At 43.3% G+C, this 22,814-nt stretch overlaps 2 protein-coding genes across 15 annotated transcripts in view; both read right to left on the minus strand.

Annotated features, from left to right (window-relative positions):
- The window catches only part of msi2a (musashi RNA-binding protein 2a), a 152,015-nt gene extending 148,813 nt beyond the window's left edge, over nt 1-3,202 (minus strand). For 3 of the 14 annotated variants that reach the window (XM_081702449.1, XM_081702454.1, XM_081702453.1), the window contains exons 1-4: nt 3,012-3,194; nt 2,634-2,674; nt 2,229-2,310; nt 1,806-1,890 (exon numbers count right to left, since the gene is read on the minus strand). In XM_081702449.1, coding sequence (XP_081558575.1) covers nt 1,806-1,890; nt 2,229-2,310; nt 2,634-2,674; nt 3,012-3,073 — 270 coding nt within the window. In that variant the 5' untranslated portion in view covers nt 3,074-3,194. Of the gene's footprint in view, nt 1-1,805; nt 1,891-2,228; nt 2,311-2,633; nt 2,675-3,011 lie in introns of all 14 variants that reach the window. The other 11 variants (XM_081702456.1, XM_081702445.1, XM_081702452.1 and 8 more) reach the window with 9 other exon arrangements.
- A 6,328-nt stretch (nt 3,203-9,530) lies between these two features.
- Nucleotides 9,531-18,694, minus strand: LOC113584461 (FMR1-interacting protein NUFIP2-like). Its single transcript, XM_027021388.3, has 4 exons — nt 18,561-18,694; nt 15,354-17,042; nt 15,056-15,088; nt 9,531-14,758 (listed from the first exon to the last, which is right to left on the minus strand). The coding sequence occupies exons 1-4, from the start codon at nt 18,670-18,672 to the stop codon at nt 14,706-14,708; spliced, it is 1,887 nt and encodes a 628-aa protein (XP_026877189.3). The 5' UTR covers nt 18,673-18,694; the 3' UTR covers nt 9,531-14,705.
- Between the last annotated feature and the right edge of the window lie 4,120 nt (nt 18,695-22,814).

Below are 22,814 nucleotides of genomic sequence, written 5' to 3' on the forward strand. Positions count from 1 at the left end.
ACAGTGCTTCTTTAATCATAACCCGCTTTACTGCAATTTGCCCTTCATTTTCTTTTGTTGCAAAACGGAAACATACTTCCAAAAGAAATTGCTTCTATTTTTAAGAACAAAAACAGACGGATAAGCGCCAACGACTCTAAAAGGATGGACACCGCTTCCTAATGTGGGAAAATTCGAATAGACGGTGGGGGTACCGCACAATTAAACAGCAAAGTGATATTTCCATCGAATTAAGTCCACATGTACATTTAAAGCGGTGCGCTCGTACAGTGTTGGCTGACAAGACGATTGAAAAGGCTGCCAAATGTCTTACTGAACACCCTCCATTTATTTTATACTCTCTAACTAAGATAAAAATAATAATAACTGCAGTTAATCCTGAAATATACGACTAGACACCACAACGTACTACCTGGCGACTAATTATCTACGTTTCCTGATGAATCAGAGTCATATCCGGCATCCAAAGTTGCCCTTCAGCGGACTCCGGCAATCAAAGCGTTTCTTTTCCGATGCGCGCCGCTCCGTTCGCGGTGCTGATTGAGGCGCCCCCCCTCCTCCTCCCCCTTCAGAAATCAGCGGCGCGCTTCATTATTCACGTACCGGCATGGGCGGATACGCGAGCGCAACGCTACATGTGACATTTCAGGTCTTTTTTTTAATGACAAGGAGTTGGAGTTGGAGGTGTAGCGCGCACACGAAGGGCAGGACACGGACCCCTGAGGTGCATTAACATGCCTTGGGTTCTGATTTAGGCAGAAGTTTTAAAACACACACACCCTGGAGCCGCGTGACGAGCTCGCGGTGCGAACACGGGTACAAAAGCGCACTGGTATGGCGCGCGCATCAACAGAACGGTGTTATTACTTGAATGTCAGCCGTTAAAAGAAATACAAAAATATGCTATGAAGTTTACTTATCAAACAGCATCGAGCCACATGAAAGGCCGTTTTCACTGAAAACAACCTTTTTTTAAAAAATATCCACGTTAACTCGATTACAAAAATGGTGTTATTTTCTCCAGGAAACATTCTGAAAGCTGTGTGAATGGAAGGCTTACACGTAAATCTCTGGATTAAATCTAGCTGGCTTCAGTTCACATAATTAGCAATACTCTCTTATGAGGTAAAGAAAAAAATGAACTGGCTGTATTGTAGACTGTAATCATTAGAAATTAAATAAACACGCTGTTTTGTGATTGTCGAAGTGACGGGGTGGGCACAGGGAGGGGGGGGGGGGCTGTCCAAGGCATCGATTGCAACAGATATAAGAAAAATAGATTATGAAGAAACCGCGGAGAATGAATCATGATATGCAATTGCACTCCATTCTAAAAGGTACTCCAGGGGAGGATGCATTTCAATCAAGGACACAGCGCATCCCTAAGCCCTTGAATAAATGCCTGCATCATTGTGGACGCCATGAGCGCACAGGCCAGATGCTCGCGCTCTGCCGTTTGAAACACACAGTTCCGACTTCCAAGGTTATTCCGTATATCGCAGGACACGGAATCTACACCCGGCTAGTTTGTCTCGCGAACTTTTTTTTTGGGGGGGGGGGGGGGTTACGCGATTGATTAACAAGAACAATAATGAAAGCAAACGATCACGACGAAAGCAGCGCGCATAAGCCCCTGTAGGGAAAAACTGTTTTGGTGTAGCCTACATAAATAACATGATCAACATAATTTATGATAATTAGACAGAAATAGAAGCAGACGAGATCAGCAGATAAAATCCACCGGGCTGGGTGCAATGTCGGAAGGGAAACAACACAGTGTAAGAATGCAATAAAGAGCAACGTACCGTCTTTGAGTCTAATTCATGGTGTGGTTGAGCTAAGACTTTATCTACACTGGCCGCATCTGCAAACGTAACGAACCCAAACCCTCTGCAGAACAAAAACAGAGAGACAGAAGATCACAAAACATATTTTAAACACACACACACACAAAAAACATGACATCACATCATTAACAAACGCTACCAGTCCTACAGTAAAGTATCAATGGCTTGCTCTAGGCACTGCGGTTTGTGAGTAATTGTTGTGGACTGATGAAGGAGGACAGCACACTCCACACTAATGTTGCAGCACGGTCCCAAGTCAATGTCACGTTACATTAGCCAGCGGCTCTCGCGCTACGGCAGGACACTTTAAACACAGGACACTGGGAAGTGAACGGGACGCACGAGGGCAGAGAGAAATGAGACAGAAGCATGCGCTGTTACCTGGAGCGTTTTGTCGTGGGGTCCCTCATCACCATGCATTCCCTTATTTCCCCGAATTTACTAAAATAGTCTCTAAGGCTGTCTGTGGACAAACAGAAAGCAAGCGTCGGGTTATTGCTGGGGCGAAGCCAGTCGCAACACGAATGTCGACATCGGTCGCAATACGAATTTGCTTTTTTAAATTCAAAGAAAAACGCCCCGCGATGCATACAGGGGTCGAATAGAGGACTTCAAACGACCGGAGATCAAAATAACCTTGCGCGCAGAGCGACACAGAACGTTTCCCACACTGCACGCGCGGGGGACCGTGCCGAGATCAGCTCACGCGCGTTCGACGAGCAAAGGGAAGGGAAATAAAAAAACAACTAACAAAAGAAGCACATTTAGAAATACTAACTGTCTTACCTGGTGATGTTTGCCAGCTGAGGCCACCGATAAACATTTTACTGTAAGAACAAAACAGAGTAGAAGTGAGTCCAGGTGCAAGATCGGCCATTTTGACGTGTAACTACTTATAAAAAGCGACCTGCGAAAAGACCGAGACGTAAAAAAAACAAGTAGCTGTTTAGCAAAAAAATAAATCTACTCTAGCTACATTGTAGAGAAACGAGGGCACGCTTGTTGTAGACAGTAACCAAACAATGCCACCGCTCCAGCCAACTGTATCCGGAAGGACGAACGGCTGCGCTAAACCCATCAAGCACTTCAAGTCTAAACAATTTGGAACATGAAGAAAAAAATTTGCACGCCAAAAAATACAAAAGTCTGAACACATTCTCTCACCCCGGGTCATGTTGCGTATCGTTTGAGCTTCCAGAGGTGGCTTGGCTCCCGTCTCCATCCATAGCTAATCAACCTACAGGCAGCAACTAAACAGACACACACAGACAAGGCAAAAAGCAAAGCGGAGCCCCGCAAGGAGAATATTACTGAACCGGGAATGCAATCGTCACACGTGGGATCAGCTCAGCCTGCACCCTCCCCTCTCCGCTGCCCGCGCGGGGCGGAGCGAACGCTCGTCATCGAACCAATCCGATTGACGTCATTCAAAAGTGCCCGCCTTTAAAATAAAAAAAAAGGGGAGAGAGAGAGAGAGAGAGAGAGAGAGAGAGAGAGAGAGAGAGAGAAACTACGCCCTCTGTTGGTCAGACCCATCTTAGCACTTCTGCAGTTTGATTAACACCGGTCCGAAAGAGCATTGTTAGACTGCTTGTCTAAATATAAGTGTGCCGCTGCCTCTGTGCACACCGAATTTATTTGGAATCAAGGAAAGTAGTCGAGGCAGGTGTTGGCTAACTGAGCAATAGTGAAATATCACACATACTTAATACAGTGCAGATTAAAATCAAATCCTTTCTCCTCATTCTTTTAGATTCGGGGGAATTTCCTTTCATTTATAAAGCATTAGCAAGGAACTGCAAAACATAAAGCATAATTTGGACCCAAAATATGATGCAGTATTTTTTGTTTGTATTTGTAGACATGGGCCAGCGAGTAGACACGCTGCCTTTGTGTCCTCCGTTTCTCCTAGTCACCTCTGAATAAGCCTGCTTGGTAGCCCGGGGCTCGCCGGTCTAGTTTTCCCTCACATCTGCGCGGGAGTGAGAGCTCAATTAAAGCGCCATGCTCGGTGGATTTGAAGTCATGCAACAGTGACTGTTGTTTATTTGCTCACTGCAGTCGAGGAGACAAGTGAAAAGAGGCGATGGAGATGGGGAAAGAGAGAGAGATGTGCACGCTCGACACATGCCTCCTAGGCTGATGTTTCCATGCACTGCGTTGTTTCATCTGCTCCCAACACACCTGATTCACATCCACTAATTAACAAGCCCTTTATGAGTCCCGAACGCGAGCGGGAACGCGCCAGTTCTTGGTGCGTGGGAAAGGCTGTCTAAGGCTAATGTGTCTGGAGTATAAGGAAGTGCTGGCTTCGATCCTGCTCGTGTCCCTAAACTTTTATGGAATATCCTCCCCGTGCTATTCGCCTGTTTGCTACAGTGACTTAAACCGCGTTTTTTTGCTTTAGCGTTTATGAGTCACGATCACAGGTAGTGTTTTAATGCGCATCTTGTTGCGTTTGTTTTATTTTTGTTTGCTTTGCTATTTTGTGGTGAATGTTCTATTATATTTAGTTTTAATATTTTTATTTAAAAGTAGGCTGCTTTGCAGCTTTGTCTTACAAAACTGCTATATAAAAATAGTTAGTTACTGGGTCCTATCCTTGACTAACACGTTTATTTCATCCAAATGAGAACAAAAGCCACAGAGAACGCGTAAACAAAACTTCCTTATTTTGAGGACTTAAAAAAAAGGTTCTTGCATTCTATTGGTGGCTAATCTCGATCGCTCTTATTCTCTTAACCTATGAAAGTTAAACCCTGTCTACTCACAACCACGATGCAAGCCCTCTCTACCAGCGCTGTCTCCTCAAGGCGGTCATTACATAGCGTAAAATGTTGCAAATCATTCAAAAGGAAATATTTGGTCTTAAAATTACACCTACTGTATTCATTGACGAAGCCACCATCATTTTTAAGATTGCAATCCCGTTTGCTCATATACAATTACCAATCATGTCTAGTGTCTCTTTCAGCTGTAACATTGTGTAACAAAGACGAATTTAATTCATGGTACCTGTAGTATTCCCCAAGAAAAACACACATTCTCGAAGAGCAATTCCTGCTTTGATCTTTCCGGCACTCACCTCACAAAGGGAAGAAAGTTTACAATGGATGGATCATTGTGCTTGGGACATCTGCTGTGCTCAGGTTGGCTTAAAAAAGGAAACTTGAATGAAACGTTTATGGGGAGTGCGTAAGCCGCGCGCCGAGCTCGACACGTTTACGGCTCTTCTGCTTGAAATGCAGCGCAGCCTTCGCGCGACACCAGCCGCGTGCCGCTCACCAGCTGAGTTCTCTTCCACCAGCAAAACAACAACACATCAGCTCCATCTTCGCCGCATATTAATGCAATCAGCTCGCGCACGGCAATTAAAACGCGCGAGACGAGCCATTCGGAGGTCAGCTGCCGGACCCCTGCTTATGAAGCGCCTTTGGGCGCGAGGAGTAAGTTCAGTACGTGACACGTGTGGCTGCATCAAAAGGTTCACAGTATACGCGGCAGCTGATGAGTAAACGATAGTGTGGCAGCACGGACCGTCGTGAAAACATAGAGGAAATGACAGTCTTTTGCACGCGAAACATGCCCTGCAGTCAGAGTGGCATCTGTGTTTGATTAATGAACGAATAAAGTATTTAAAGCGAGGCTTAATTTTTAATGCCCTACATCTGTTAGAGGCCTAGAACAGATCGATACGGCAGGACGCTGTCGGGAGGAGGCGTTAATGTGTTTGTGTGCTCTCGGCCGACTAAACGCGCCGCCACGGCCTCGCCGGACAAGCTGCAGGGAGACTCGACCTTGGCGCTCGCGCTCTCACTCGCGTGCCACAGAGGCTCGAGGAGGAGAAGGCGCGAGGATATCGAACGCAAAGGGAAACTGCCCAGTCAGATGCTCGAGAACAAGGTGCGCGCGAGCATGCATGCGTGCGTGCGTGTCCGGCAGTTGTCCGGCAGTTGGGGGTAGGGCGAGCAATGAGGTCAGGCGCTGCTTAGGGAGCGCGGGAGAGTCGCAGAACAGATCGATGGTGTGCAGTTTAAGAACAGAGGCCCCGGATGTCTGTGTGTGGCTTTGTGGCTGCCCCTTGACCTCAGACGACGGTGACATTTCTCATCCCTTTTCCACTGACTTCAACCCACCATGACACATTCATCCATTTAACCATCCAGTGTTCCGCTCGGGGCCACCAGTGTGTGGAATAGTTTTAAAAAGAGGCATAGCGGTACCTACCGCTGGGCTCCTAATACAATGCCACCAGCCAAATCTGTCCACAAAATACCTTTAAGGTACAGGCCCGTCCCACCAGCTGTCTACATGAGCAGACTGATGTCATCAGACAGACTCACTTTGGTCTAGTAAAAGGAAAATCTGGGAGTTTTGGCAGAAATGCGTATGATGACTCGTTCTCTGAGCTGGGCTGCAACGAAGCACAGACCACCGATGAACAGATCCAATTCGTCAAAGGACAGAGCCACAAACCAAAGCAGACAGGCTGTGCTGAAGGCCAGCCGCATGCTTCCCCACGGAACGGCTCTGAAACGAGGCAATTACTGCACTTCTGCTTGCACAAACTTTCGTAGCCGTTGCAAGATATAAAAAATGTCAAGATATATAAAAAAAAATGCAATGGTTATATAATGATTGTGCATATGCAAGCGTGTGACCCAAGTCTACTAACCCGCAGGGACCAGGGAGGGTCTTTCAGTGTGCGGTGAGTCCGAGCAGCCGGAGTGTCTTTTATCAGAGGTGGAGATAATGGGGATGACTAAGTGTGTCTTCATTAATCAATGAGGGTCTTGATGAGGCCCTTCGCAGTGCTGCCCTCTGAATCCGGCGCCCCCCCCCCTTTCCGGAATGCTGCACGCCACTAATTAAACTCGTCAGAGCCACGAGCACGTGCTCGTGGCTGCTTTATCGGAAGGGCTTTTGCATACGCGTTAAAGAGCTCCTCGGGTGATTCCTGGAAAAAAATTAAAAATAAATAAATATAAAAAAAGAAAAAAACATTTTGAGCACTGGCAGTATAGTCAGTATTTTTTTTCTCCCTCTAATTACATTAATCAGGCAAAGTTTTACAAGCTGGAGCTGGTGTACTGTGTGTTGTCTGGAATAGGCCATAGAATTTGATTAAAGGGGAGACGGGCGCTAAGGGGAGGGCCTTCCTGACGTTCCCAGGCTACCATGTGCAACGTAATATAGTGGATCCACACTGTATAAGAGTATAAACAATATTAACCAGGAATATAAAATACATACGAGTGCTAATTTAGTTGCACTTTGCTTGCACAGTTGATGAAGGCCCTCTGTCTGATATGTCCTGTTTTTCTGAAACACTGCATGCATGCATGCGTGTGTGTATGTATGTATGTATGTATCTATCTATCTATCTATCTATAAAATGACATTCATGCTGGCTTCTGTTATGAACATATAAAATGTCAAATGTGGATCACCTTGCAAAGGTATTCTGAAGAAGACAACATCCAGTAATTGTAATTTCTAAGCAAAAGCTTTATGTTGAGTGGCACCTAGTGGTCAAAAGTGGCTAGTGTGCCACATCTGATGAAAGGAGGAGAAGCACAGTGTGTGCAGGCGTCAAAAATGATCGATTCTGCTACAAGCTATGGTGCCTACATCTGTATTTGGGCATAAAGTCGATTAAATTAATGAAACTCTACCCCAAGTGGGCTGAACTATATAAGTCCCCAAAACATGGAAGGAGCACCAAATAAATGACAACTAAAAAGGCCTGGTTACACTACAGAAAAGACGATGCTATGGGAATGATGTGGGAATCAGTCAGTCAGCTTTAGAAGGTTTTTGGCTCCTAAATTGACGTTACACCTGGCTGCAAATGATCGTTTTTCAGGTGAAATAGATTAATAGGCTGAATGAAATAAGTTGTTTATAAATGTGACAATTAACAAGAGATCTTAACTAACAAAACGTGCCCGGCCATAACGCAATGCAGGCTCAAGAGAAAAAACCTAACCGTGTCTGATTAAACATTGGCGTATACCAACTGTAATTATTCATAGTGCTTTGAGCTCATCAGCCAACAGTCGAATTTAAAGAAAGTACATAAACCACGGGTGCCAGGCACAGAATTTTCCGCTAGTACTGACTAGGCAAAATGAATGAATGAATGAATGAATGAATGAATGAATAAATAAATAAATAGATAGATAGATAGATAGATAGATAGATAGATAGATAGATAGATAGATAGATAGATAAACACACCCTGAGACTTGCAAAGACAGTTCAGCAGCGGAGGCAGCATCTTAACACACGTACTGTGTGTAGGACAGTTCCAAGTCTCAGCCCAGTACAAAGAAAGTTCAGTGCAAGACAGACAGTGCAGTCAGCAGTTACAGAGCTCAGCGGCTGGGGCGTAAAACAGCAGATATTTTACTCCGTGAATTTGAACCCGAGCACGGCCCTGACCCAAGTGCGTGTGGTCGCATTGGCAGAAAGCAAGCCAGGTAATGAAACAAACCGCCCTCTCAAAACCTTGACTATCCTAGAAGGTGTTGACTTGTGAGACGAGCTGCAAAAGGATGTATACGCAGTCAAGGTCCACTGTAGATATTTGTCTAAAATTCAGAAATGTTTTGCGGTTCAAGACTCATGCTACTCTGACGAAACCGTGTGGTGCGGCATCGTGGACGCAGCATCGTGTTATCAGAATGGCCCTCTGTATCGGGCACAAAGATCCGTGCAGGGAGTTAACTACATACAGACGCTGCAGGAAACCGCAGACACGCGTGTCTGCTGGTGTCTATAGTCAGCCTGTTACAGCTGAGGGAAAGCACTCAACGCTTTCGGAATCTTTTCCAGATCAGTTTTAATGGTATCGTCCGGCTGGCTTGTACACAGGTCCCAGTGGCGTTAGCAGGGAAAGCGCACACGAATGCAGCCAAGAACATAAATAAATAAAAAAGAAGACAGGAAGGAGATGACCTTAAAAGTAAATCTTGAAGGGAAGGAAAACTATCTGAATCTTTCATTAGTTAGGATCAACCATCAGTTACTGCTGCCAAAGGACAGTATGAAGCTTCTCAAGAATAACGGAATAATGTTCTGGCCAATCTCAACCTTTCAGCACGCAGAGGTATTTTATTATTATTATTTTTAATCATTTTAATCTGGGTACATTGAAAGCTAGCAACAAAAGCAGTTGATAGGGTTTGAAAACAGTCAATAAAAGACTATGATTAGGACATGAATAGCACACTTACAGCCATCAATCAGCAGTACGAGTGGATTACATAGTAGTCTAAAAACAGGACATGCAGGGCCCATCTGTTCCCCTGCTATTTCAGACCATTACATGAGATCTCTGTAAGACTGCTCTACCACGCCAGAGAGCTGGCGTCACAAATTTGCAGGAACTTCAGTGATCACTAGTCCATTTCTTAATCAAACTGTTAATGTTAAAAGCATCTGTGGATGTTACATGCATACCAAGGCTACAGATATTGTGAGTCCTTTGTAAACCTGTGGAAGCAGAGTAGTTTTCCTATTGCGCCTGTGCTTCCAGGAACGCTGAAGGAAAGAAAACTCGAGTTATTCCCTCGGTCAGGAGCTTAAAAGCCTGAGGTGGAAAATGACAACAAAGCAGCATGGGGGGAAATTTTTCCTTGGCCGTTTCATAATTATACTCAACACACAAGACGCCCAACATTCAAATAAATTCAACAGTTTAATGGGGACAAAAAAATTGTGAAAACACTGAATCTCGTTTGAATTTATTACATTGTTATGGAAGCTGAAAAGGACATTTTCATGCTCGTATGCAAAAAAAGAACATTTATTCATGTGACGCATTTGAGACATCCAGAAAGTTTTACAATTTCAATTACAGCACATAGTCCTTTTCTTTTAGCTCTTTTTAAAGTGAAAAAAACAAAGGGTCAATTGTTGCTATGGCCTTGAAAATTCTAATGGTGTCACCGTTCAGATGTGAAAACTGATTGAATAACCGGGAGGGAAATAATGCACCAAATGACATGAAATGATGTGACAGACAGCCACAGTGAGAAGACAGAGCGGACATGGGCATGACATGGTGTTATTTACACAATTACACTGGCACACTAAGAATCTTCTGGATGCTTGTCTCTGTCATCACACACACACACACACACACACACACACACACACACACACACACACACACACACACACACACACACACGGCATGAGGACACAGAACACAGTGAATTTTGCATGTGTATCGACCTTTATGAACGAGAGACCAAGCCAGCAGAAACAAACAGGACAGTTGGAGCCAAACAGATCCAGCATTTCCCCATGATCAGACTTCCCCTGTGAGCTGCACTTTGAGGGGTCATCAGGTGTTCGGTGCATTTCTTCCACTCGATCGGTCGGATTCTTCTTCACGCATCATTTCACTACAACCCCTTTTGTTCGGATGTTGCCAAACCTCACTAATAAATAGACAGCACTTGTACTGGGATGTTGCTGAGAAAGTTTAGCGTACCTTTGGCAGCCCTGTGAAGAGATACTCCTAGTGCCTTTAGCCATTAACCCTCCCCACCCCCATCTCCTGTGAAGCCATTTACCAGACATCAGCCAGCTCGTGCTCAACCTCAGCTAGCGAGGGCTGAAACTGAGAGTGCTATGGCAAGAGCACGGTAAGTGAGCTAACAGCACCCAAGTCAGCCAGGCTAGTACTCCCCGGGTCCGTGCTCTAAGGCCGCAACAAGGGTTCAGAATAACATCAGTCACCATAAACCTTCAACCAGACCAGCTAAAAAATGTTTAAAAAAAAAAACTTGATTCCTTTAGAATCAAACTGAGAACTGGCTTCTCCTCTCTCCCAATTATTACGTTAAGAGTAGTTAGAAGTTCTAGCTTTGTGCATTGAACATAAATAATAGACAATTCAAATGACAACAAAGGAAAATCTGCTTATGTAACACAGAATCTGAAGTTAATTATCTGACACGGATATAGGAAATACATTAAAGAGCTAAAAAGAAAAGGAAAACAACCCCCCCCCCCCCAAACCCCAACCAAAAGAGGGTGGGGCCAAAGCTAGAGGATGGATTTAGTGTTCGGCCCCAAAGTCCTACACCGCTCGGTGCCCGTTAATCACCACGGGCCTACAACCCTAAATGACATCCACTGTAAGTGTACACTGGTGGCATCAAACAAAGATGTCACTGCATGTCCAGGGTTTAGGTAGGAAAGAAATATCAGCAACTAAAAAAATTGACAGCATAAAGAAAAAGCAAACAAAGACTGTTCATCAAAGATAAGAAATCATGGCACTGATTATTTAAAAAAAACAAACAAAAAACCCCCTGCAAAAGAAACAAAACCATCAGCTAAATAACTAAACGCAGCTAAATAAAACTGTCTGTTCAGGCACCTGCATCAGTTCAACAGGAGTCTTGGCCATCCAGATTTTGCATATCTTAAGTAGAGTTGCCACACATACACACGACGCAGGTTTGGGGAGGGGCCGAGTTGGCCTCACCCACACCTGCACAAAGCGTCTAAATACCATTGCACATCTTCAGAACACACACACACGCATTACAGGCCTTGAGGCACCATACCTGCAAAGCACCTCACAGCTCAATATCAACCCCATAGCCTTGTTCAGACCAGCAAAGAACCTCACATCTCAATATCGACTCCACAGTCTTGATCATACTTAGATTCAACAGCTACAATGCAGCCACTAAAATAACAAATAAGACCAAATTACACAGTTTCTGCATGTTTGTAAGATTATAGCCAAAAATGAAATAAGTGCTGTGAAAATATATTTAGGGGTTCCCCTTTTGATAACTAGTACTTCTCTGTAATCTAACCCGTTTTTCAGATAAAAATAGTTTATTAATCAGTGTGAAAATCAATGACAACTGGAAATGAAGTGAGGAAACCCAAACAACTGATGTAAACTGCTTTAAGTTTTTGTTTTAGCAGAACACTACTCTAGATGTACAGATTAAGTGGGCAGTCAGACAAATTAAGACCGTACAATTACACTTATTTGGTAAAAGTTTATGAAACATGTATCAGAGATATAGCCTTTCTCATTTTCTCTCACTTGAGACTTCCAAACTATTCCATAGACAAGCTACTTCAAATCTCCAAATGTGTTTCATCCCCATAGGAGCCTCAAGTGGCAGAAATAATTACTACTATAGACCATAAAGGCCACTGCAATGATTAGGATGTCAACCTGAAGACTGCCAACATGTAGAGGAGACAAACCAACCAGCCTTTAGAGAAAGAAAATATCCCTCAAATTAGCAGAGAAAACACATCCTCAAATAACCATTAAGAATAAGTAAATCAAGGTAAAACAAAAAGGTTATCCAAGAAAAGACAGAGACAAAGCTACATGTTGTGAAATATCAAACATTTCTCAATAACATGCACACAGGCAGCATTCATCGCTTGGGTGACGAAGCAGGCTTGCGGTTGGCTTCTGAACAGCCCTGCTCCACGGCGGAGGCGCAGACCGCCTCTTGTGTCCCTCTTTGCCACGGCCTTCCTTGAGAGACAGAACAAAAAAACAAAAACAAAACAAAACAAAAAACAAAACAAAAAAACAGCCTTTTGTGCCACACAGTGTGAAAGAACACCCTCGACCACAGAAGCTCCCTGCTACTGCATGTGATGGGGCACACAGGAAAGAATAACAGCATCCCAACAAATCCAAGAAGGACCCACTGCTGGGTCAAAGCCACGGAAAAGGACAGGCTCTTTGAGAGTCAGTGTCACGGAGACTGCTGCTCTTTGCCTGTAGTGGCACAGCAGTGAGGGGGGGAAGCAAATATCGCGGATTTCAGATTTTCTGCATGGCAAATGAGAGACGACGACTGGAGAGTAACGCTGGACAAAGAAAACTAGGCAGGATTATTCTGCACCTTGTGAAGGAAGGAAAAAATATATATTTATTATTCTGCTTTGTAATGGCTTTCCCAATTCTACCTGAGTAAAGAGTTAATTATTCTATTTAAGCACAACAGCTCAAAGCCATTCTATGCAGGAGTTAGTAAGTCATGTTAAGTGTTAGAGAGGTGAAGTCATTTTTGAAACATGTTTACATAAAGTGCTATTACTCAACATGATAAACCAAATACCCCCTGCTTGGTAATAAAAGTTAAACGCCCCTGTGGCAAGAAAAGGTTGCTTATTCCAACCAAGCCTAGGAGATGGTTAAAATGACTAAATCAGCATCTATAATGAAGCCCAATCTTTGGTCTGTCTGGCCAAGATGACTAAGAGAAACTGAAAATTTAATGATACTTCTAGACACAGTGAACCATACAGTTCTACATAAAGGCCTTGCTCATGAAATGTCACAGTAGAAGGCTTTAATAAAAAAAAAAAACAACAAAAAAAACAAAACAATGCGTGCACTCACACTGACTGCTCAGTATTGCCTTTCTCTAACCTACAACGGTTTCAGTCTGCACTCGGCTACAACAACATCAGCTATCGCGATGATAAAATGTGCAAAGAAATATTAGGGTTAAAATTACAGTTGAGTGACCTAATGAAATCCATGCCAACAGTAACAAAGAGGTCAGGGCAGAGTTCTTTCAGCACATGCCTACTTTTTTTTGAAAACTGTAACGCTGAAGTAATTTGTTTGCTGCAATTGTTGGTGAAACTCGACCGGGTCAGCTTGGTATCACTCGGGTGATTCTAACCGAGAACATTGCATACTCTTTTGTTACGGGCTTTTCCCAGTAGGTAAAACTTATTTTCCATGCAACTCAATGACCTGCTGTGCACTTCAAGTAATATTTTTAAAAAGACGCCTACTGAAACCGTGAGAAAGATGACCGGAACCTCCATACCCTATACTCTGTGAAGCAATTTGACTGAATGGTAGTTAATAATACTGAAACCTAAATTACTTCTGTGCAAGGGCTTCTGCAGAAATAAAAACACATCACAAAGCAAAGGAACAATTAAAAAACAAACAAACAAAAAGACCCCCCCCCCCCCCCCCCAAACACTCAGTTTGAGAATCTAGCGTTAAAATGTATGCTAGGCTTGCAGGCAAACGTCTGCTACAAAATGGTGCAACTCTGAGCTGACAGTCCACCATCACACCAGGCTTTTGTTCGTGGGCCAGAAGATCAATTTAAAGCAGGGAGAGAAAGAGAGGGAATTTTTTTTTTTTTTTTTTTTTTTTTTTTTAGTCAGGCAATACCAATTTATGGTCATTTCCCATAATACACAACATTAGAACTCAATTTTCTACTGCCGCAGGGCAGTGAGGGGATGCGTGCCCACCCCTGATGCTGGGTGCTATGATTACATTGAAAAGAGCTCATTTTTTAAGATGAATCTCTTTTGGGGTATATTTCAATCAGAATTTATGCTTGCCGACTTGTTTATATGCACTGATTAAAAATGACAAAGAAAAGCAACTCAGATGATCAGATATACTTGAACCGATTTGCACGCAGGAAGAAACCTAACGACTGAGGCATCCACTGTGGGTCTCCTAGTTCCTCTCAGGGCTGCGTGGAGCACCTCCTGAGCTACTGAGCTCACCACACTTCCGCTCAAGAAAGGTGCATGAGTGGCACTCCAAAACCCCCTCGATACCCTTTTTGCTACAGCGTACGAATTTGTCTGTAGTCCCGATGCCTCCGGACAGCTCGTCGCAGAAATCCGAGTCTCCGTGAGTACAAGATTCATCCCTTCCCGACGGACTGCCATTCCTGTTGCATTCCTTAATTTCTTCTGGTTGGACAGAGAAAACGGGTTCCGAGTTGATTCCAAGGAGAGCGCATCTGGGTCAGATCCGACTACAGCGCCCACGGTGGAGCAAACCCAGCCCTGGTACTCAGAATATCAATGATCTGGTCTGTCCATGGACTCTCTGTAACACACCACCCTTTTTGGATCTAGAACAGTTAAAGAAACTGACTTAGCAATAAAACCAGTGAACCAAAAGACAAACTAAATAACCTGCCTGAGGTCTCGGGAACAGGACAAGAAATACACAAGCTGATGTAATGAGAGGATGTGTTTAACCTCATACAAGTGAAATGTAACTTGCAGAATAGCCAAACATTATGGAAGCACAAAATTGGCATTGCAGGGTTTTGTTTTTTTTTTTTACAGCCATTAGGCAGCTATTTTTATACAAGTGAATCACTACACAAAACTACACTGCTGGGCTGAAGAGGATGTCCACCTACCTTGCTTTTGAAGAGTGATGAGATATTCAAACTCTGCAAGACAAAATATAGACTCTCTCAAACACTACTGATATTTTTAGCTAAGCAATCTTTTATAGTTTATATCCACTTCATTTTATCTATACAACTTCACTTTAAAAAACAAAAACAAAAAACAGTGCAACAATAATAAAAAAAAAAGGTACATTTAAGAAAGAAAACATAATTAATTGCATTTTTACTTACAAAAAGTAATTATAGCAAACTATTAAAACATTGATCTCATTTACACTGGTACTAAAGCAGAAGAAATCAGTACCTTTAGTGTGGTAAAATACAGCATCTTGCAGATCACACAGGCCGCAGCCATTTGCTCTGTCCTGGCCCTTTGTGCAAGCGTGTTCCTTGGAAAACCCCACAGAGGTGTTAACAAGAGGGCTCACTACATGCTCCGTGTCCATGTCCATACGGGAAACCTCTGGAATTCTGCTCTCCACCTTCTGTACCTCCGGCAGAGCACGTGGCTGCCCCTCGGCAGTGGTGCGAGATGGGGAGTGGCTTCTTGAAGCCACGCCTGCTCCACTAGTCCTTTCCTCTGCCTCATGAGGCTCTGGAAGAGAGACCGCCGAAGTGGGGTTCAGGCCTGGCTGGCCAAAGAACGGAAGGCTTTCGCCCTGAAATGTGATGTCCGCGGCCTGGAGGGCCACGGCAGGCCGGGAAGGGGTCACACCGTCGGGGCCTGCGTTTGGCTCGTTGATGAAGGACAGGCCCCACTGGTTCTGGAAGATGTCCCCGAGGGCTTTCTGATTTGTCTGAGCAGCAGGGGCATCTGTGTGCCGGGCACTAGGGAGCACAGTTTGCATATTTAAAGGTTTAAGAGGGTAAACAAAAAGACTAGGTTTTCTTGGCTCTGAAGCTGAGGGACAGACTGAGGACACACAACCGTCATCTGAAACAGACTCTACATTCTCTTCTCCCATGTCAGAGGAGGCCGGAGGAGCAGTGCTAGCAGCGGAGTTGAACAACGTTCCCTCTGAGGGGCACCCGTTAGCCTCCCCCGAAACAGGGCCGTTGGTAAATGTGGTGGAATTGACCGTTTTTACAGCAGACATGGGGACCTGGGAGATCTTTATCGACGCCTGAGCAGTAGCTGCCTCCGCACTGGCCTGCGTGGCTTTGTTGAGGTTCTCCTTGACTTTGCTTGCATAACTAATCTTGGGCACTATCTTAGCAGTGCTGTTGTCCACCGGAAACACTGGCGGAGGTTTGAACAAGGTCCACGAGTCCTCTTTTGAGGTCACTGAGGAGGAGAGCTTGGCTTTACTGGCCTTATCATCAGTCTTTTTGCTAACGGGGCCCGAGGCCTTAGTGTCAGAGTTTTTGCACTGCGCCTCACCCGCAAGTGTCATCTCCGTGACGCCTGTGCGATGAACACCTGTGTGCACCTCTGGTTTAAGGCAAGTCCTGGTGCAATTAGGTCTAGAGTTCACCACTTTCCCAGCCACCTCTTGGCCTGAGGGCTCTGGGTCCTGCTTGGAATAAGAGAGTACTCCACGTTGCCCAGCCTTCTCCTTTTCCCAAATTCCACTATCTGAGCCTTTTATACTGAAGCGCCTCGCCCTGCGCTTTTTAGGAGTGGTGTAGCCGCTCTCCGACCCGCTGCCATCGTTGTCCGCAGCAGCCTTGCTGGAGTAGCCATTTGCAATGTAACCGGAGCTATGGGCAGAATCTCCATTCAGAGAGATCACAGGCTCTTTCCCGCCCAGTGGCTTTACGTCACACAGCTGTAAAGCAGAGGTCTTCTTATTCCCATCCATACTGTCCATATAATGAGGAAGGCCTTTGTTGCCCAGCGTTACTCTAACGTCTCTGGGTAATCCCTGCTTCACACAGACATTCAGTAAATTCCTGCCTTCACTTTTATCAAGAGGATTTGGAATGCTTGTTGAGTCATCCTCTGACAATAACTTCCCCTTATCCAGGTTGAAGCTATTCAGTTTACCATTGCCTAGGATACAGAAGCACAAACAAATAAGTAGCAAAAATTAAGGCACTGTGTCTCTTTCTTCCAGGAGCAAAGGAGAGAGAAAGGGGAGACGGTTGGCCTACACGTTAAACACGAAAATTTGGTAAACCTTTTTTTCAAGGCCACAATGACGGTGCAAAACATAATGCCACCCACCGAGACTGAATGAGTCAGGTGGAATAGAGCCAGGGCCAAAGGAGGTCTATATATAAGCTTCCTGGAAAATCTGTATTGCTCCTGCATGCACTTTGCTAGCAAAAGCACTCAAAATGGTACCGTGTTGTTAGAATGTGTTTAAGGAACGCAGCTACATACATGAAAGGCCCACAGCCAAAACAGTTCAATATCCAAAGGCTGTCAATAAGACGTTATTCAAATTTTTTTTTGGCTTAAACTGAAATAAGATGTAGTGCATGCTAGCTAACAACACGCGTTGGCTTTTGACTTCCTTTTTTTTTTTTTTAAGTTAAGCCTATATTTTGTAGTTTAACTAGATGACTATCGTTGTTCCGGATAGCTAGATTTGGAAACTGAAAAGTTATTATTTAAAAATTTAATAAAATTGCCGTTTTTCAAATGCACCGTTAGCACTAACTAGGTCACCAGACAGTGCTTCAGGCAGGTGGAGCAGGCCCGACATTTACGCGAGGAAACATGCTAGCTAGCCGTATAGTACTGAGGCAAGCCGGATTAAACAATCGGTAGCCATCTGGACGTTTAAAACCGACCAATATTATCGTCTAAAAGCTCGACTAAAAGCTCGTCTTCCATACGTTAGTTAGATTTGCCGTTGCTGAAGTGACAGTTCCTCACACCGAGTCATTAGCTTAGCTATCCAACCGAGGTTTTGCCTACGTTAGCTCAGATACTCGGAGGGTTGAAAACCTGTCATTTTAGAACACAAAAAGTAAGGACCAAAAACCTCATCGAAGAAAAAAACATAATTTAATGAGCGAGAGGTGAAGCTGCGGCAGTGAGCAAACTTGTTGGCTGTGAGTGGGACTTTTGGCTTTAACATGGCGGACAGGAAGCGCGGACCACACTAGAAGATTCCAGCGGAGCCGGTGTTGATCAGTCTGGCTCTTAAAAATACACTACCGAGCCCAAAATCGAAGAAGTGCGGGCCGAGATCATGCCAAACACGTTAGAAAAGATTAACAATGGTTTATCTCCAGCCCAAAACGTGCATCGAAGGACTGAAATGGATGCTAGTTCGCTTGTTGTCCGACTGCGTGGCTAGCATTAACGTGCTAGCTTTGTACAAAACAGACACAATTCAACCGCGTACACGATTAACTTCCACCCCAAGGAAACAGTCTTTAATTTATCCAACTGGGGGAAGAGCCACTTTGCTGTAATCAAAGCGAAGCTGTACCTGGTTATTCAAGACATTGCCGCTGAATGTGGAGGAACTCAACTTTTTTTTTTTTAGCTAAGCTAAGCGAATGTCAGGACTGAGAGTCATCATCACTATTAAACCCACCCGTTTTCCCAACCTACCTGTTTTCTCCGTCTGCGTTTCCTGGCACCTGAGCTCACCGTCGCAGCGCACATGGTTCGGGAGTGCTGCGGGCCGCCTGCTGTCCTGTGCCCGGTCTCTGGGCTCCTCCATCGAGCTCCGCGGCGGGGGGCGGGGAGAGTGCACGACTACATACGCGACGCCCTATAACCTAACCGATTACGGGTTATTAACAATACGTTTCCGTTAGATTAATTATAAAGTAACACAAAACTATACTCTTATTTAAAAACATTGATGGGATTTATGTTTATCTGTAAAAAAAAAAAAAAAAAAAAAAAAAAAAAAAAAATTTCCAGGAACCGAGTTCTGTCTAGTATATTGAACATAACTATTCCATACGTTTCCTTCACCGTTCAATCTGTATATTTCCGTTAATTAATATGGTATTATCAATATTTCCTTATTAAATGCACAGCCTGTCATAAAACATGAGATAAACATTTACCGTTAAGCTCACCAGTAACACAAAGCTTTACCAGTAGGCCACTATCGTTAAGCTCACCGTACAATGGGAAAATGCCCTTAACACGTGGGTGCAAGCGGTACCCTGAAATGTCGTTAGTCAGTCGCTTGTGTACCAGCAGCTCTGCCACTCTGGTGATGTAAACACCTGACCAATTTGGAGCCTTGCAGATAGTTTACTGAAACATTGATATAGCAGCCCAAATGCTTCGCCACTAGATGGCGCTTTACTCACACAACTCTTCAAGGTTCTTTTTGTCTGTCGAAGTGATGCTCTGGCTATTTTTGAAATCAAACCCGATTCAACAGGACTAACTTTATATTTAGTTTCTTGGAGTCTAGAAGTAAAATGGATATTTCCATAGAGAAGGAGTCAGAAATGGCCAGTGGTAGCTCAGTTTTGAAGGTACTTGACTGCTACTCAGAAGGGTGTCAGTTCAAGCCCCACCACACTGCCAAGTTGCCACTGTTGGGCCACTGAGCAACGCCCTTAACCCTCAATTGCTCAGCTTGTACGCAGTCATAAATGTCAGTTGCAGTTACAAGTGTCAGCTAAATACCATAAATAAAAGAGACATTATTTCATATAATGTCTTTAAGTTTCAACAAAGTCTCAAACTTGCCAAGATGCCGGAACACACTGGCACTTTTAAACAAACAAACCAGGCCCCCTACTTTAAATAGACGTATAGCAATTAATTAAAGTGAAATGTTTGGCTAAAAGTTAACCAAAGCACTGTCTACAATGTTTTTCACACGCATTAGCTACTTTATGGGCTTATCCTGTGTTCGCTTACGCATTTATAGAAGCTCGGGAACAGTTTCAAAGACATAATCCTCTATCTTAGAGAATAAAATAAATAAACAATGTATTATTAATAAATATTATAATATCAATATATTATTATTATTAATAAATAATAATAAACAAACATCTTACACAGCTATTTAGAAAACAGAATAGCTCGTTTGCTAGCTAGCTAGCTGCTAAGCAAAGAGGTAAAAACGAACAACTTTGAATAAGATGCCCGGCCGGTATCAGTGCTGTTTACATAAGCTGATACATATAAACGTCTTAATGGACGTGTGCTACACTAGCTAGTTACGTCAACGTATAAGATACGTTATTTTAAAATGTAGCTGCAGTTTCCATCAACGCTACCGATAACGCCCTCCTTATTTAGCTTTAGCTTTAGGGTTCGTTGGCTGAGGGAGGAAGCCGGGGTCCAGTTATTTGACGTTAATACTTAATATGAAAAGCACGGCAATTTTAGGCCATATCTTCCCCCCCCCCCCCCCCCCCCCCCCCCCCCCCCCAAAGCCTGAATTTTTATTTATTTATTTTTTAAAAGTAAATCCAAAACTTTAGCTGGAAAGCTAGCATAACATAGCTAGCTTTATCACAGTGGTACTGTGAACATGGAGCTATCGCTAGTTTAGTTGGGTGTTTTCAACATGAACATCTAGATAATCTTATTTTAAGAAATGCTTTCGACGGTGGATGGTTGTAGCAGATTTTCATGCATAATAAATATTTACATTTAGCTGAACTAATATTGCACAGATTACATATTTATGATAAACATCTCTGACACAGTAAGCTAAATTAACCTTTACCTCTTATGAGCCAACAAAGATCAAACTTTGACCAGTACAATTTTCATACGAATACATTAATCTTGTTTAATCCTTCTCTTCCTTGCAAAGGTAGTTTTGGCTAAAAGTCTACACCTGTTTGTTTTTTTCTCTTTCCCACACTGCAACCTTTACATATACTGCGCATACACTGGAGCATGTGCATTACTGCCCTCCTTATTCACGTTTAGCTTTAAATTGACAGTTTACATAATGATCAATGACAAACACTCATAGTAGCCATAATGAGAGACCACATATGAAAGGTAAAGGACATGTATGCATCTCACACTAACAACATCATATATAACTATGGAACAAAGTTATGTAAGAAAAAGAAAAAGACAAGTTATAGTAATGGTCTTATATTTACACAATGTGGCAAATTAGCCAAATTAGATTTTATCATCTTTTTACTAATCTCCAACTGATAGAGTGGGTAAAAGTGAATTCCATTACTGTTAATTAAAGAGGTTGGAGTGCTCTGAGGAGGAGGTAGGAGGTAAGTGCTTTCAGGTGCAGATCATAGACAATATTCTTCTGTCCTTTTTCTAGAACTGAATTTCTCCTAAGTTCTAATCAATGAGCATACTGGAGGACAGACTAAAATTCCTACATATTCTACAGGAAAAATGACAGGCCACTCCTCTCTGAGATGGGCGCACTGCATACTTTCAAACTAATAGGAAATCATGGAGCATGGAAGGGTTTCCAGGACACTTAACAGCATGGAAAGAGACTTTCCTGCGCTTACATACCTCGTCTCACCAAAAGCAACTGTTGGACAAGTCATGACACTTTTTCACCAGTTACTTCAAGCATGCAAGCTGCTCACTAGGTTGATAAATCAGTAGAGAGATGTGACTGGTATTGTTATATCCCTAGCCAGGGTTTAACTGGATGCCAGAGGCTTCTATAGTGTTAAACCAGGGTCAGTGGTAGGTGTTTGCCAGTAAAACAAAGGCCTTCCTCTTTTGGGTATGCTACACTTTCTTCCACTCTTTTTTTTCCCCACCTATGTGGCATCTTAGGGGCTGGAATTTCATTCTCGTATTGCGTGATCAATTCACAACTTGAGTTCACCACATGCTCTCGATATCTCGATGAGATATTTCTTACACACTTTAATTGATCAAAATGAAAGTCACATTTCTTCTTGAGCTCTGAGTTGAGGAAGACGTTCCCTTGTTGTTACAGAGAGAGAGCACCAAGTCCTATCATTATGGTGACAAATGCCCATAAACAGTGGCAGTGCTGGTATTCATTCTGCCCTTCGGTAGTGATTAACAGTCAATATCTTAACAACTATTCATAATAGCACACTGTCAGCACGGGGGTGCGGCCCTGGGGACATGCAGCTTGTAAATTTCACATTTTATGAGCCATTTTAGTTGGCTGTTTGAGAGGTTCAAGTAGGCTAAAGGTTCAAGCCAACACTGAATTTCTAAGGATTACTTCACTCAGGCAACATTCAATACTCTTTTCCCTACATCTACGTGAAAAACCCGTAAGCATTCAACAAACTCGTTTCTATAATTTTGCCATTGCCATTGTGAGAAAACCTATTTCAGAAAACAACAAAAAGACACTGGATGTACAAGGTTTTATTTCAAGAAATTCTGAACTTTTAGTATGTATATATGTATATATACTATAGCATAGTGTGTAATAATAATATACATTTATGGGGTTTTTACAACGCTTTCATGTAAAGTTAATTGTTTTCAATCTAGGATTGATTTTTCAATTGTTTGTGTAAACAATGTACAAACTACAACTCCATATTATTAGCTTTTTTAAAGTATTGGAAATAATTACACATCTGTGTTTGTGCATTCAAGAGATGACTGAAGCTATGGTGTACATCACTCTCTCTCTGCCTCTTGACTAGAGAGAGTAGGGGACATGTTGTGTCTACTGACTCAGACTGGGTGGTGCTCTTAAACCAGTATGGGAAGTGGGAGGTGTGTGTGTGTGTTGTGGGATTGACACCATTACAGTGCCCATGTGAGATAACAAAGGATAGATCCTTACTTATTGAAGCCACACAGTCTCCAGAGAGGATTTTAATAACACTGTATTAAGTTGGGATCCTATTTCTTGTAATCCATTCTTTGTTATCACAATTGTCATAT

The sequence above is a fragment of the Electrophorus electricus genome, chromosome 19 (genome assembly GCF_041902795.1).
Source record: "Electrophorus electricus isolate QZ-2024a chromosome 19, ASM4190279v1, whole genome shotgun sequence".
Taxonomy (NCBI): domain Eukaryota; kingdom Metazoa; phylum Chordata; class Actinopteri; order Gymnotiformes; family Gymnotidae; genus Electrophorus; species Electrophorus electricus.

Bases quoted from the DNA above. Each gene is read 5' to 3' on its own strand.
- LOC113584461 (XM_027021388.3), bottom strand. From the start codon at position 18,672: ATGGAGGAGCCCAGAGACCGGGCACAGGACAGCAGGCGGCCCGCAGCA. The intron at 15,089-15,353 runs GTACTGATTTCT...TTTGTCTTGCAG, and splicing joins TGTATTTTACCACACTAAAG to AGTTTGAATATCTCATCACT. The intron at 14,759-15,055 runs GTAGGTGGACAT...TAACTGTTCTAG, and splicing joins CATCACTCTTCAAAAGCAAG to ATCCAAAAAGGGTGGTGTGT.